General features: G+C 43.6%; 1 protein-coding gene across 18 annotated transcripts in view; it reads right to left on the reverse strand.

Moving 5' to 3' along the window:
* The window catches only part of Dgki (diacylglycerol kinase, iota), a 463,575-nt gene that overhangs the window by 302,678 nt on the left and 146,622 nt on the right, over positions 1-14,275 (reverse strand). For all 18 annotated transcript variants that reach the window (XM_006506259.4, XM_011241385.3, XM_006506258.4 and 15 more), the window contains exon 2: positions 9,491-9,599. In XM_006506259.4, the coding sequence (XP_006506322.1) occupies positions 9,491-9,599 (109 nt within the window). The remainder of the gene's footprint in view (positions 1-9,490; positions 9,600-14,275) is intronic.

Consider the following 14,275-nt stretch of genomic DNA (forward strand, 5'->3'; position numbering starts at 1 on the left):
CTTAATAGCCAAATGATTTAGAACCCTCTCACCTCCTTTTATAAGTTCATTTATAAGTAAAATTATTTAAAAAACTGTCCTCTATCCCATCATCATATGTCAATAGTGTGTACATAAGGAGATAATGGGAATTTTTTTCTCTTCTTTCCTTTTTTTTTTTTAAGAAAAGGTTTATTTATTTATGTATATGAACACACTGTAGCTGTCTTCAGACACACCAGAAGAGGGCACCAAATTCCATTACAGGTGGTTGTGAGCCACCATGTGGTTGCTGGGAATTGAACTCAGGACATCTGGAAGAGCGGTCAGTGCTCTTGCCCTCTGAGCCATCTTTCCAACTCTCCTTTTTTTTTTTTGTTTTGTTTTGTTTTTTGTTTTTGTTTGTTTTTGTTTGTTTAATCATGCTGCTCTCACTTTCTGGCTTTCCTTCTTCCCACTCCATAAATGCTGGAAGTACTCAAATCCCCCGTCCTTGGTCATTTGACCATTCGCCAAAAACATTTACTCTTCTTGAACATACAGCTAGAAGTGATTTTTCTAGTCTCCCTTGCAGTTGGGTGGCCATGAAACCAAGCTCTAAGCAAAAGATCAGGATCTAAGGTTCCAAGCAGGGACCATTAAATCTAACTACAAGCATCTCCTGTTGCTTCTGCCACCGAGGCTAATGAGGTGATCAACCTTTGGGGTGATTTTGCAAACCTAAAGAAATATCAACATAAGTCAATGTCTGCTCTTGAATAACTATGAAAATGAGTCTACTTCCCATCCAACCACCTAGACTAGTCCTGGTCTGTGGCATGGGTAAGAAATAAACAATCTCTATATTACCACGCTACACATTTGCGTCTCCTATTCACAGTAGCCTACTTTATCTCCAAGGAATACAGACTTCTCTTTGTTCTTATATTTGTCTAGGTTTTCTTTTATGTCTGAGTCTGTCCCCAAGTTTCTTAGTATTCACCAGACAGCAAATCTAATCAAGTCCCAGTTTCTTCTTTGAACTCTGACACCCAGTCTGAAGAATTTTACATTGTTATACACCCAGTTCCCTTAAAATCCACCTCTGATTGTGCTCCTCCACGGCTCTGAATGCTTCCACGAGTCTCTGTTATACATGAAATGAAGTCCAAATTCAATCTGCCAACCTAGACCTTCCAGCAGGCCTGCCAATCAGGGCACCCTTAACTTATTTCACTTTTCTCCCCTGTTACTGTTCTTTAATCAGATCTTCTTTCTGGTGCCATGTTTTAGTGATTATCCTTCCCAAGTGGGAACATCTTTCTTGCTCCCTCTCTTCAAATCTACCTTGAAATGACATTTCAAATACTATGTATCTCAAAACTGTGTATTTCTAGAAAACATAAAAACAATCACCTTATTTCTATGAGATGGAATTTGTTTCCAGCCTTTGGAATATGGAAACAAATCTCCCTAAACACACACACTCTCATCATGACTCCCCTCATGCATATTTACACAATAGATGTATTTACTTAAGACCCCCTATGTGGGTAGGTAGAAATAGATAGATAGGTAGATAGATAGATTGATAGATAGATAGATAGATAGACAGATTTACAAATAGAGATATGACTGTTTGCTGCAGTTCTGTAGAAATCCTGTAATGGTTACAGATAAAAAGATAAAGATAGATGAGTGTGACAGATTGAATAATAAGACATATCAAGAGCAAAAGTAGAAGCTGGGCAAACAGATTAGACATATGTAATTCCAACACCCAGGAGACTGAGACAGGAGGACTGTCTAGGCTAGCCTGGGCTACCTAATGAGTTTCAGGCTGCCTGAGCTACAGAGACCCTGACTCAACAATGGAAGCCAAAAAAAAAAAGTAGTGTATATACACCATAAGCAAATAAACCAGAGAAACAAAAGATCTAAGATTATAAAATGTTTTATTAGAATAACTGGAGTTATAAATAAGATATTCTTTACAAATATACATGCAAAACCAACCAATGCAAATGTGGATGGCCTGAAAACCTGCGCTGGTAGCAGGTGCTCAACTGCTCTGGCTGGCGCACGCAGGGGCAGTGTGGAAGATGGCAGCTGAGTATGGAAATGTGAAGGAACGCACTAATCGAGCTGTGCCATTCGCACATAACCTACAGCTCAAAGACTGAGCGTGAAAAAAAAAGTGCTAAAGCCATCACATGATCGCCACCTTTCACTTCCATACCGCATGATGGCATTGGAGAGGATCTGCTGAAACAAACCACGGCACTGAACTGGGCTTCCCTCATTTTTCCTACTGTTTTCACATGACTCCCTACGTAATTTGTATTTAATTTATGGCTCACAACTTTTTCCACTAAAGAGTGTTAAGTAATAATCTTCCCAGTGTCAGTACATCTGGGCCACGACACTGACTGCAGACCTGTGGAGCTAAGGACTTGGATTTCTCTTAGAAATGGTTTTGGTGGGTTGATACTGGTTGCCAAATTGACTGGAAGACAACCCCCTGGGCTAGTCTATGAGGGGGCTTCTAAATTGGTTAACTGTGGTAGGAAGACCTATCCAATATGATAGTGCACCCTTCCATGGCCCGAAGTCCCAGGCTGAAGAAATAAGGAAAAATGAGCTGCACACAGACTTCATCTCTCTCTGCTTCCTGGTGTGGACACAGTGTGACCAGCTGCCTCACGAGTGCCAGCCTTCCCTGCCATGATGGACTGGACCCCTTCTTAAACCACAAGTCAGATTAAACCCTTCCTCAGTTTGCTTTTGTCAGGAGTGTTGTTGCAGAAATGATAAAGGTAATTAATACGGGGCTATATCTTAAAGTACCCTGATCTCAGAAAACAGAGGCTAAGAGCCAATCGCAGTAGATTGGTCCCCTTATAATCATACGTTTTTGAAGTAGGGATGAGAGTGAAGAAGTACAGGAGGCAGGACAGGTTGTGCCGATGACACCCAAACCTGATCACACAGCACAGATTTCCTAGGCTCACACACAACACAGGCCTGGCATGAGAAGACATGCAGAAACACTGACATATGCATGTGCACGCACACCCATGTTGGCATAGGCACACGCAAACACACAGGCGCACATGCACGCACAAGCCCCAGCTGCTTCCTAGCTTTTCATTCAAGGTTGTAGAGATAAAGTGACCTAATTTCATAACCTAGTTTAGAGCAACTCTGGTTCCCTAATCTTGTCTCTGAACTGAACCGTGAGGCAATGGACCAACTGTTCTGTCTCTACCTGCTGGGGAGAAAGCACGTGTGTGCTTAGCGTCATCAGCTAGAGAAAAAGAGGTTGGTGTGGATGGGCAGAGGGCGGGAGGGGGGTTGTTTCGTTTGAGCAGAAATTCTGTTTCCCAGGGAATGCTGGATGGAAAGATGTGATCCAGTGGAGAAATGGAAGGGAATTGGAGCTAAAGATGTTGAGCTTAAGATTGACAGGAGCTTTAGGGAAGAGCCTGTGGATTCCCCAGCCCTGTCCCCTCCCCCTCTTCCACACTGGCTTGGACTTGCTCCAGACAGCCTAAGGGGCAAGGCATAATTATAAAACAGTTTGGACAGAACAAAGGCCCACTTCCAGAGTTACTGGCTACAGTCTTAAAGACAGAGGAGAGCTCTAACTGTAAACTGAGTCACCTCTGCAGGGGAGGCATGTGACATTTAAGAAGACACATATTATCTATGGCACTGACACACTTCTAAATGGGCTAACTCACTCGAAACTGAGAGCTTGGATTCCGGCCCAGGAGACAAGAATATTTTTGGTTTCTATTTTGGACATTACTTCCTCCCCATTCTAGTAATTTAGCTTATTTCTTCCCAAACTGGTTTGGCTGACATGTATCTTCACGGTGTCAGAGGGAACGGCCTCTACAGGTTGTCACTGGGAGGGTGAAGGGAGGCCACTATTAGAAGCAGAAAGACCAAGCCTCTCCATGTGTATGATCTCACAGTGCTGCAATAGGAAAGACCGGGGGGTGGGGGTGGGGAGTGGGGGCGGGGTCACTTGGCACTGGAACAGGTTATATTTGGAGTCATGCTTAGCAAGCTTTTCAGGAACTAGAGATGATGTGAGTTCCCATCAGTTTCCAAGGGTAAGTTCACTTCTTACTGACTGAGCAGAGGCATTACAATCAATTTATGCCCTGGCATCAGTAACAAGGCAGCCCTTGGGCTGTCATGCACTCTCTGCTTTAAAGAGAAAACAAGCAGAAGACGGTGCCTGGCTCTTCAGGTAGCCAGAGCCCTAACTGAAGGTCTCACAGAAGTTAAGCAAGAAACACTAACTGGTTTCTGTTTGTAGGTTAATTCACTATGAGCAGAGGAACACACACACACACACACACACACACACACACACACACACACACACACACACACACACGGTGAAGGAAGTGAAAAGTATCACATTACATAGATAAGAGATGATCCCTGCCTGGGGATGGGAGTGGAGACAGAGACAGAGAGAAACAGGGAGAGAGGGAGAGACAGACAGACAGAGAAAAGACAAAGAGACAAAGACAGATGAGAGGAAGGAGATAGGGAGAGGGGGGAAGGAAGGTACAGAAAACAGCAGTCTACATGCTGGGTTGGGCCCAGTGGTCACTGTTGTCCTCAGGAGACTGGGGCACCTTACTGAAGGCTGACAGGACACTTTTATGCACCATCAGGAGACAGCCTGTATACAGGCAGTAAGAACAAATAGTGACAACGTTATAAAGAAAATGCGACTGACCGACCGGAGTCCCAGGACACCTCTTGAGTAAACCGAGTCAAAGAGGTGGTCGGGGCTTTGAGGAATAAGCTACAGAGGTGGGGGTGGCAGGCATCGGAATATGTGTCACTAAGGAGGGAACTGAGAAGGGGAAGATGGAGTCCCTAAAGCTAATCAAAGACATGCGCACAAAGCATGAAGACTGTCTCCCGGCCTGTGCTCCCAGCCAAGCTATGCAATACCCAATCTGTGCTCACTCAGCCGGCACTCAGGATCCTCAGGAGCAGACCCCTTCCCAAAGCCTGGGACCATTGTTTTATAGGGAATAAACTGTGTTCCCTAGGAGACTTGGGCACATATGCTGGATTCAGAGTGGGGTCCTTTCTACAAAAACTAGGACCCTTGGGACAGAGCTTTCAAACTCATGTTGACCTGGATCTGCCCTGCATCTCTATGTGTACCCTGAACAGCTTCCCCATCTGTTTTCAAGTTGGTGAGTTAATGCAACTACAGGTAAAGTCAGGGTGTCAGAGAGCTGGGGTGTTGACATGGTGCCTAGTCCCCTGAACTCTGGAGGTAGGAAGCAAGAATTTCTGCCCAAGAATCAAGGAAGCTGTGAAGAACAAGGGGCTCCCAACAGCCCTGCTCTACACTGTGCTACGGGGCCAAGACCCTCAGGAGTGCCACTACCCAGCATTCTATGAAACCAGGACCTCAACTAAGGCTACTGACTGGAGTGCCTGTCCGTGTGTGTGTGTGTGTGTGTGTGTGTGTGTCTGTGTGTGTGTCTGTGTCTGTGTGTGTGTCTCTGTGTGTGTGTGTGTGTGTGTCTGTGTCTGTGTGTGTCTGTGTGTGTCTGTGTATGTCTGTCGGGGTGTGTGTCTGTGTATGTCTGTCGGGGTGTGTGTGTGTCTGTGTGTTTGTGTGTCTGTGTGTGTATGTGTCTGTGTGTGTGTTTATGGGCGCTGGAAAGCCAAACCAGAGGGTTCTGTATGTCTCACTCCCCCACCTCCCATTTCGTCTTTTTGTGGTATTCTGTTTATTTGGGAGACTTTTAAAAGTAAAGCAGTCTGATAGCTAGCTGTGTAGCAGATGTGTTCTCAGACTGCTTCTCCAAGGGAAACTAAAAGAAAGGGTTGTCCTAGAGAAATGGTCAAGAAATTCCTGAACTCATCATTTGGTCCCCTGAACAGAATGGCCAGTTAATACCCAGTGTATTTGGCAAAAAAAAAAAAAAAAAAAAAAAAAAAAAAAGCCTTCATTTTAAAGCAGGAGTCATTTAAACTCTTACAGAAAAAGTCAACTGAAGTATGTCTAGCCATCTCCTCCTTCCTGAATGTTTTGTGCAATAGGGTACTGCTCACTGCTGGGCTTCTGTCTGCGGATATCACAGCAGCCTGGAGATAGGTGTTCCAGAGCCACACCAAAGCCTCCCTGGGGCGTGTTCCCTAACTTCTGCTGTCCTACCCGACATTCAGCAGATCAAGATCACTGTCACAGGGTGCCCACAATCACCAGGGGGTGGGGAGGAAAAGGAGGAGGAGGAGGGGGAGGGGGAGGAGGAGGAAGAGGAAGAGGGGGAGGAGGAGGAGGAAGAGGAAGGGGAAGAGGGGGAGGAGGAGGAGGAGGAGGAAGAGGAGGAGGAGGAGGAAGGGAAACAAAAGATCACATCCCACACCCAGCCTGAGCTCCTATTTGTTTAGCCTCCCACCATTAGCCAAAAATACACATGGATGAATACTATAGTGCATACCTCTCCATAGGAACGAGAAAATGAGGCCTGCTAGCCTAACACTGGCTGAGGCAGGAAGTTTACTAAAAGCATTTGTTCACTATTTCCAACATCAGTCATCACCAGAGTCTTTTTGTGTATACCAGTGATGATACCACTGTTAATTCCTTTCTATCCATGAATTTTAGTTCTGTAAAGGAAATAACCATGGCTTCTTCACCCCTGGATCCCAAGAAACCCACCCAGGGTGTAAAACAAGGATGGTAGCATTTTCTAGGGGCAGAAAAAGAATGTGAGAATGCATAGGAGATTCTATTATGGCAGACACACTTTAAAAACACATCTACCCCCAGCTTGGTCTAAACAAAGGTATGAGAACGCGAGCTAAGGAAATGATGGCCCTTGCAATAATGACAGTAATAAAAACGGATAGAGCAGAGAACACTGTTAGATAACTATCTCTCACCAACTTAGGCAGACCAAATCTTTAAACATAAGACCTGACACTACAAATATTAGAGAAATGTGGGAGACACAATTCAGGATAGTTTGATGGGACGAATTTTCTAAAGAGGCTCCAAAAGAACAAGAAACAAGGAGGGTATAGGCAAAGAGGCTTATGTAAAACTCAAATACTTCTCTATACAACACAGACAACAGGCAACAGAGGGACAGACTGCAGAGTAGACAGTATTTCAGGATGCATATCTGACACAGGTAAATACCCAGTGTGTGTGTGTGTGTGTGTGTGTGTGTGTGTGTGTGTGTGTGTACTAAAACTTGGAAAACTCAACAGCCAACAAATACACCACCTTAAAATATGGTAGTAGATCTAAATCAACATGTCTTGAAAGAAGACATATAAGTGACCAGCAGATGTAATTTTAAAAAATAAACAACACTAATCATCAGGGTAATGGAACAGTGTCTCCTTCTATAACAGTGGCTCTCATCACAAAGGTAGAAGTTATCATGCACTGCAGAGGATGTTGAGAAAAGGAACCCTGTTTGTGGTTGGTGGTAATGGTAGCAGGCATAGCCAGGACATGATGAATGTTCTTCAAAAAAACAAAACAATTGAGAAAAGAACCACAGTCTAACCTAACACTCTCACTCCCAGATCTATACCCAAAGGAAATGTAAATCCTTTGATTTGCATAGCAGGAAGAGACATCTGTACTGCCCTGTTCACTGAAACACTATTCACAACAGTCAAGAAGTGGAAGGAGCCCTAGGTGTTCATCACAGGAAGATCGCAGTGTCTGGGAGGAAGAAACTTGTGGGTACCTGGGACTTGCAAGCTACCTAACCAGCCCAGTCTACTTGGCAAGTTCCAGGCCAATGAGAAACCTAGTTTCAAAAAAAAAAAAAAAAAAAAAAAAAAAAAAAAAAAAACACCTCACTCCTGAGGATGACACAGAAGGTAGACCTCTGGCCTCTCTACACTCATGTAGCCCACCTCACACAAATCGCAACTTGTCCACACGCTTGTATTTACTGGTAAATGGTAAGAGTTACCTGGTTCGAAGAAAATACAAACAATTTGATTTAGAACAGATGATGGTTACTGGAAAGATATGAATGTCTTTCATATAAGTATTAAAAAATAAAAATAGGAATGGAATTTATATATCATACACACACACACACACACACACACACACACACACACAGTCTACTCCTAAGGTCTGTTATGATTTTGATAAAGGTCTAATAAAGAGTTGGGAAGCTGGAGCTGGTGACAAGTGTCTGCAGTCCTCAGGGGCTCAGGGTCTGCTCAGGTCACAGTGTGGATTCTGAGCCAGACTGGGCTACAGAGAGACATTCAGATAACTTAGTGGCAGGGCATAATATTATATTTGTGACAATATTTAACTAGTGTTCTAATAATTTTTGGTTTAAGAGCATCAAAAATGAAATGACTATTTCTCTTCCTCCCTCACCAGAAGCTGAAGGTAAATCCCATTTGCTATTGGACAACCCTTTTTCTATTTGTCAGACTGTGTCATTGGCTTATGGGGGAAGTGTCTACAGTATACCTGACAATAAGTCCCTCTAGAGGATTTTAATTCTGCCAAGCTGAGAGACTGTGGAAATAAGATTTGCCCATAAATACACAGGCACTGAAATCGGGCATGCTTTCAAGTCGTAGTTCAAATCAAAACCCTTGTAGGCCAACATGAAAATCAGAGCTTACTTTTTATGGTCCGAGACCTTTGCTAAGGATACTATATGCTATATTTCAGTTCAATAAAATGTCATCTTATCTGTCAGAATGAATGTGGTGCACATGTAGAGTGGAACATTATTTATCCACACAGAAGGAAAAAATCCTGCTATTTACAATAGATGGAGTTGGAGATTTGGGTGTAGTCAAATGAGTGAGGCACAGGAAGTAGAACACCCTGCCATCTCACCTGTATGTAAATGATTACAAGGTTTATCCTACACTGAGAATTGAGACTGGGAGAGACAGAAGATAGGCAACAGAAAGATTCTTCAGCTGATAGTAAGTCATAGTTAGATACCACGTCACAGTAGAGTGACCCTAAACAATGGGTATTTCTTTATACTATTAACCAGATAATATAGTATACCCTTTTGTACAAGGCTAAAAAAAGGGATTTAGATGGTTTCTAGCATAATAACTGATAAATGTCTGAGTAGATATGTTTCACTCTATGCCTATACCTGTGTACATGTGTCAAAACACCACATGGTACACCACAAATACGTATTTTTATGTTTTAATAGGTTAAAAAAATAACCACTCCCCTTCTTTCCCACACAAATCTCTCCCCAGACCAGAAAAGGACATGGGCGACCCTATTCTGCTCATTGTTGAGACAGCATGGCCCTACATGTGGCTTCAGACGGGTGGATGGCTGCCAGCCCACAGTTAGTGATCTCACTAACTTGACCACTGCCAACTCTCAGTAGACCTGTTCTGACTCATGGAATCCTGAAGGTGAGATGAGCAAAACACAGCATGGAACTGAAATGAACCTGGGGAAGAAGACAAAACAAGACAAAACAAACACAAAACACCAGACACCTACGCTCCAGTCCAGAGTGGCTCTGGGCTCCTTCGCTGGACCGTTAGCCACAGGAAGACCAAGAGGATGTGCAGGTGCCAGATGCTGGAGGCCTGTCCGGGAGATGGCTTTCCTGCAGCAAGAAAATAAATAAATAAATAAATAAATAAATAAATAAATAAATAGTAAATGCATACAGACAGACATGCATACATGTGTACATATGAACACGAGGACATGAGAATCCTGTACAGAGCTCACAGCCCCCTGTTGGATAGAATCTGTAAGGGAGCAACCTGAGGGAGTCTCTAGCATCTGATATCCTTTACAACTGTGGTGAGATACACCTCTACTAGGATAGACAGGAACAAATTCCCCCCAAATCAGAGAGCCTAAGGAGGCTGTTTTGTAATAGGACTACAGGGCTAGAAGCTGGAAGCTCAACTTCTTTTCAGGGTGGAGGGCAAGAGTGGAAGAGAAAAAAATAGTGAGATACTTAGGATACTTAGAAAGAAATTCAAGTTGTCACAGATGAAATAGAAACAACGCCCTCTTGTGCAACTCCACTGCCCAGCACAGCACAGAAGTCTGGTTACCAATGGAAGCTTGCTTACTCCCTTCTTCTGAGAGCAATTTCCTTCTCCTGGCTGAGGACCACACCCCTGTCCACTGAGCTGAGCTTCCCTCAATGTGAAAAGACTGATTTGCATCTGCCAAGAAACACTGCCCACACTTCCTCAGCCACCCTCAGTCAGAGGAGCAGGGAGAAGCCACAAAGGACACAGCAGATACTGTGAATGCCCTCAAGGCACAGCCTCGGAGGGAAAGGTGCTTACAGCAGAGAGATGAAGGGTTAGGAGCAGACAGGGAAGGATGTGTTGCGTCCTAAAGGGCAGGGCGACTCTTTGCATGTTCACTGACCTATCCAGACTCCACCTATGAATGACAGGTGAGGTTAGGCAAGAATAGTAGTTCTCCACACTCAGGAATAAACGAGTGTGTGCCAGCACTGGACACTGAGTGTGTCAGATATCTCAGCAGGTGGCCCCCCCCTCTCTCTGTTTCTTTTAGGGTCTCTTGGAATCCTACCCAGGAAGTTCCAGAAACCAGTCTTCAGGAGTTGGCAGTTACCACCACCAGCTTGCTGGCATCTTTTCCAATGCAGGCTTCAGGCAACACATTAGCTCTGCATAATTCCCCAGACTCATCAGACGGGTGGAATTTTTGAAAGAAGATGGTCCAGTCATGGTTCCCTTTCCTCATGTTCTCCAAGATAGGTAGTTAACAACCTCAGTTTGGGCTCCTTGTGACAAAGTACATCCCACACCCTCTAGCCATATTCTTATGAGAGGAACAGTGACCAGGTGTGGTACCCCAGGCATGGAACCCCGGCATTAGCTCAGGAGACAGGGGCAGGGGGATCTGAAGACACAGAAAGTCCAAGGCTATCCTGGGCCACATAGCAAGACCCTGGCTTAGAAAAGAAAAGGTAAGTGGACATTTGAAGGTGCTAAGATAGCCTAATATAATACAAGAAACAAGGGGGCGAGGAGTGAAGAGACGAGGAGACAGAATCTTCTGTGGAAATCCTTCTCTTACAGAGGTTTTCCTCCCATATTGAGGGACTTTCTCTACCATGGTTCATAGGGGTTTTCTTCTCTACCTTCAAAGTCCTTCCCATTAATGCTAAACCAGTTTTGCCCATTAAAATAAAACAAAACAGACAAACAAAAACCCCAAGGTTTTGTAGATTCAGAAACCATAGGTTCTACTTTTAGGTCTTCAAGAGTCCTCACAAACTAAATTTAAGTGCTTAAAAAATTCCATAGCAAGAGGCTGAGATAGATGGACTATAATTTCAAAGCCTGCATAGAGCTACATAACAACTTTGAGGCTATCCTGGGCAACTTAGTCAGTATCAATATGTAACTATATAGGAAAGTCTTTGGTTAAAATGTTATTGGTGGCAAGAGGGCAAGGGAGAGAATGAAGGAAAGATAGGAGGGAGAGAATGAAGGAAAGATAGGAGGGAGGAAGGGAGGGAGGGAGGGAAGGAGGTAGAGGAGGAAGGGGAGGAGGGAGGGAGAGAAAGAGGAAGAGAGAGAAGGGAAGAAGGAGGGAGTGAGATAGGAAGAAAGGAGGAGGAAAGTACACACACACACACACACACACACACACACACACACACTATCCAATCCAAGCACAAAGCCATAGGATGGCTGAACTCTCAAATTTTAGATGAATGAGAGAAAAACAAATCTTTTAGAGTTTCACGAACTATCTCAGAAAGTTGTGGTTAGAAAAAAGAAGTAGAGAAAACAAGGTAGAAGTGGGAAAGAAGATCGAGTCAGGGCAGAGGAAGAGGAAGAAGAGAAAAGAAATAAAATTCCATTGTCAGGTCTTGGTAGAAACTACTGAACAAGTGAGTTCTGCTCCAGGGCACCTGTGAACTCTGACAGCCTCAGTTCCATCACCCTCCATAACTAGGAACCAACACCTGACCCAGCAGCAAGCTGCCCAGACTACTGTATTAGTACACAAGGCATCTATATGTACACTACATAACCTTGCTGCACCTTGTTGACCCAGAGAGTACTTCCCAGGAACGCCCATCAAAGAATGCACTTTTCTAGCATGTGGAAAGAAGCAACTAGGTCTTTTGTTTATTTCTTACTTATTCCTCATTATAAACGCAAAATTAAAGGCTGAATTTGTAATATTAACAGAAGAAAACGGTATAAACACTGCACATACAAACATTAATGAGGAGGGAAATGGGTTAAGAGGCATTGTAAGCAGCTACCAGTTGGTGGCTGAAGGTACACCTTTGAAAAGTTGATACATAAAACACAGAATAGAAAAATTATAATTAGAAAATATTGAGGCATGAGAGGCACTTTTGATTTCAGCTTTCTACTCTTCTAAACAGAAGAACATCATTTTTTGTAATAGTTCATGCATGAATAGATATTTTCCTTCACAGAGGAAAGGAATTTAATTATATCCGGGACCTCAACTAAAATCAGTGAGTGTTCCTTTTCTATTTACATCCATCATGGTGGTAGATGATGACATGAAACTCTAGCAGAGCTTGCTGTGTGGATGGGAAGGGTGAGGGCAGAAGTTTTAGCTACAATTTGCTCTAATTAAACAATAAATGTGGGTTCAACTTCACATCCTTCTTCCTGCTCAGAATCCTCCCAAGTGCACAGACTGCAAGTGTGAAATGCCAACGATTCTATTAACTTCACAACATCACTTTGTGGGGAACGAGTATTCTCACAAGAGCATGTCTGAAAAGAACTGTGATATTAACTGTGAAATAAATATGAAAAGAAAATACTTCATAATTCAGTTCCCAGAGCATAATGCCACGTTAATGTCAATTACCTGACGTGAAAGACTGAGAACACATTTCAAGTACAAGAGCTATCATACATCTTCAGTGGCATTCTATTATTGCCTTCCCTTCATTCAGTAAAGACTATAAACTCCTAAAGGACAGGACTTCATTCATCCACTAATCTTGTTACATCTAGCCCTGAGCTAGATAGACTCTGCACATATTCAATAAATGCCTTCTGAATTAATGAATGAACTTGACCAAGAAGCTAAGCAAAACAGCTTGGTGATTTGATCAGGGCTTGAGAAATCCAGTTAGGATGATTTGAATAATGTCCCAGACTTTATACCTCAGAGATGTCCTTTGCTGAGAGGGTCCAAAATCCTTCAAAGCAGCTCTTTAGTAGTAAATGTAGCTGGGCATGGTGGAACACGCCAGGGTTTTAAGCCCAGCACACAGAAGGTGAAGGCAGAGACAGGAGAGTGGTACATTCAAAGCCAACTTGGACTACGTACACAGGGAGACTCTTCTAAACACCAATAGACAGACAGACAGACAGACAGACAGACAGACAGATGTAGACGAGATAGAATCCAGCCTTCAATCCAGGCCTGCTGGTACATGCCTGTAATCCTTGCACTGGGAAAGTAGAGGTGGGCGGATAGTCAAGTCAAGGTTATTCAAGACCTGGACCAAGCCATCTCATAAGAAAAGAAAGGAGGGGAAAGGGCAGGGAGTGAAGGAGAGAGGGAACAAGAAGGGGAAGAGGAACGGGAAGGGGAAGGGGAAAGGGGAAGGGGGAACTAAAAGTAGCCAAGAAAAAAGAGCTAACCTTGGAATTACCAAAATACCTCATCTTCTTGATATTAAGATAACAATGGGTTGTCATCCCGCTGTCCTGTTTATAAAGGGCATAGGACAGTGATCATTTTTTTAGACAAGGTCTTACCATGTACCTCTGGCTAGTTGACTTGCCTGAACTTACTAAGTAGACCAGGATGGCCTAACACTACTTTTGCCCCTGCCTCCCAACTGCTGGGGCATGCATCACCACCTCTGGCAAGGGTACTAATATTTTTTTTTATTATATACTCACTCAAAGAAATATGTAGCATAAATACTCTTCATAAAGAAAATCTTTTAAAAATGCACAGGAAGACATGCAAGACTGATTATTCAGCCACGGTACCCTCTTGGGATCCATTTCAAATTTCAATCTACTCTCCTTTCAACTGACATGACTCAGAGTCAAGCCATCCACACCACCTTCTGGGAGTGGATGAGGATAAAACTCCTGCATATTGAGTGGGGAAATGTCAGAGAATGGAGAGTGTGGTTTGTCCAGGACATCTAAAGACTGGGAGGAGCTACTGATGCATTCATCTCCACTTTCTAGAAAGGAGTCAGCTATCTAAAAAGGTACTCTGTGCCTTGGTCACACTCCTCAAGTGCCTCAGCAGACATCC

Source organism: Mus musculus, chromosome 6 (genome assembly GCF_000001635.26).
Source record: "Mus musculus strain C57BL/6J chromosome 6, GRCm38.p6 C57BL/6J".
NCBI lineage: Eukaryota > Metazoa > Chordata > Mammalia > Rodentia > Muridae > Mus > Mus musculus.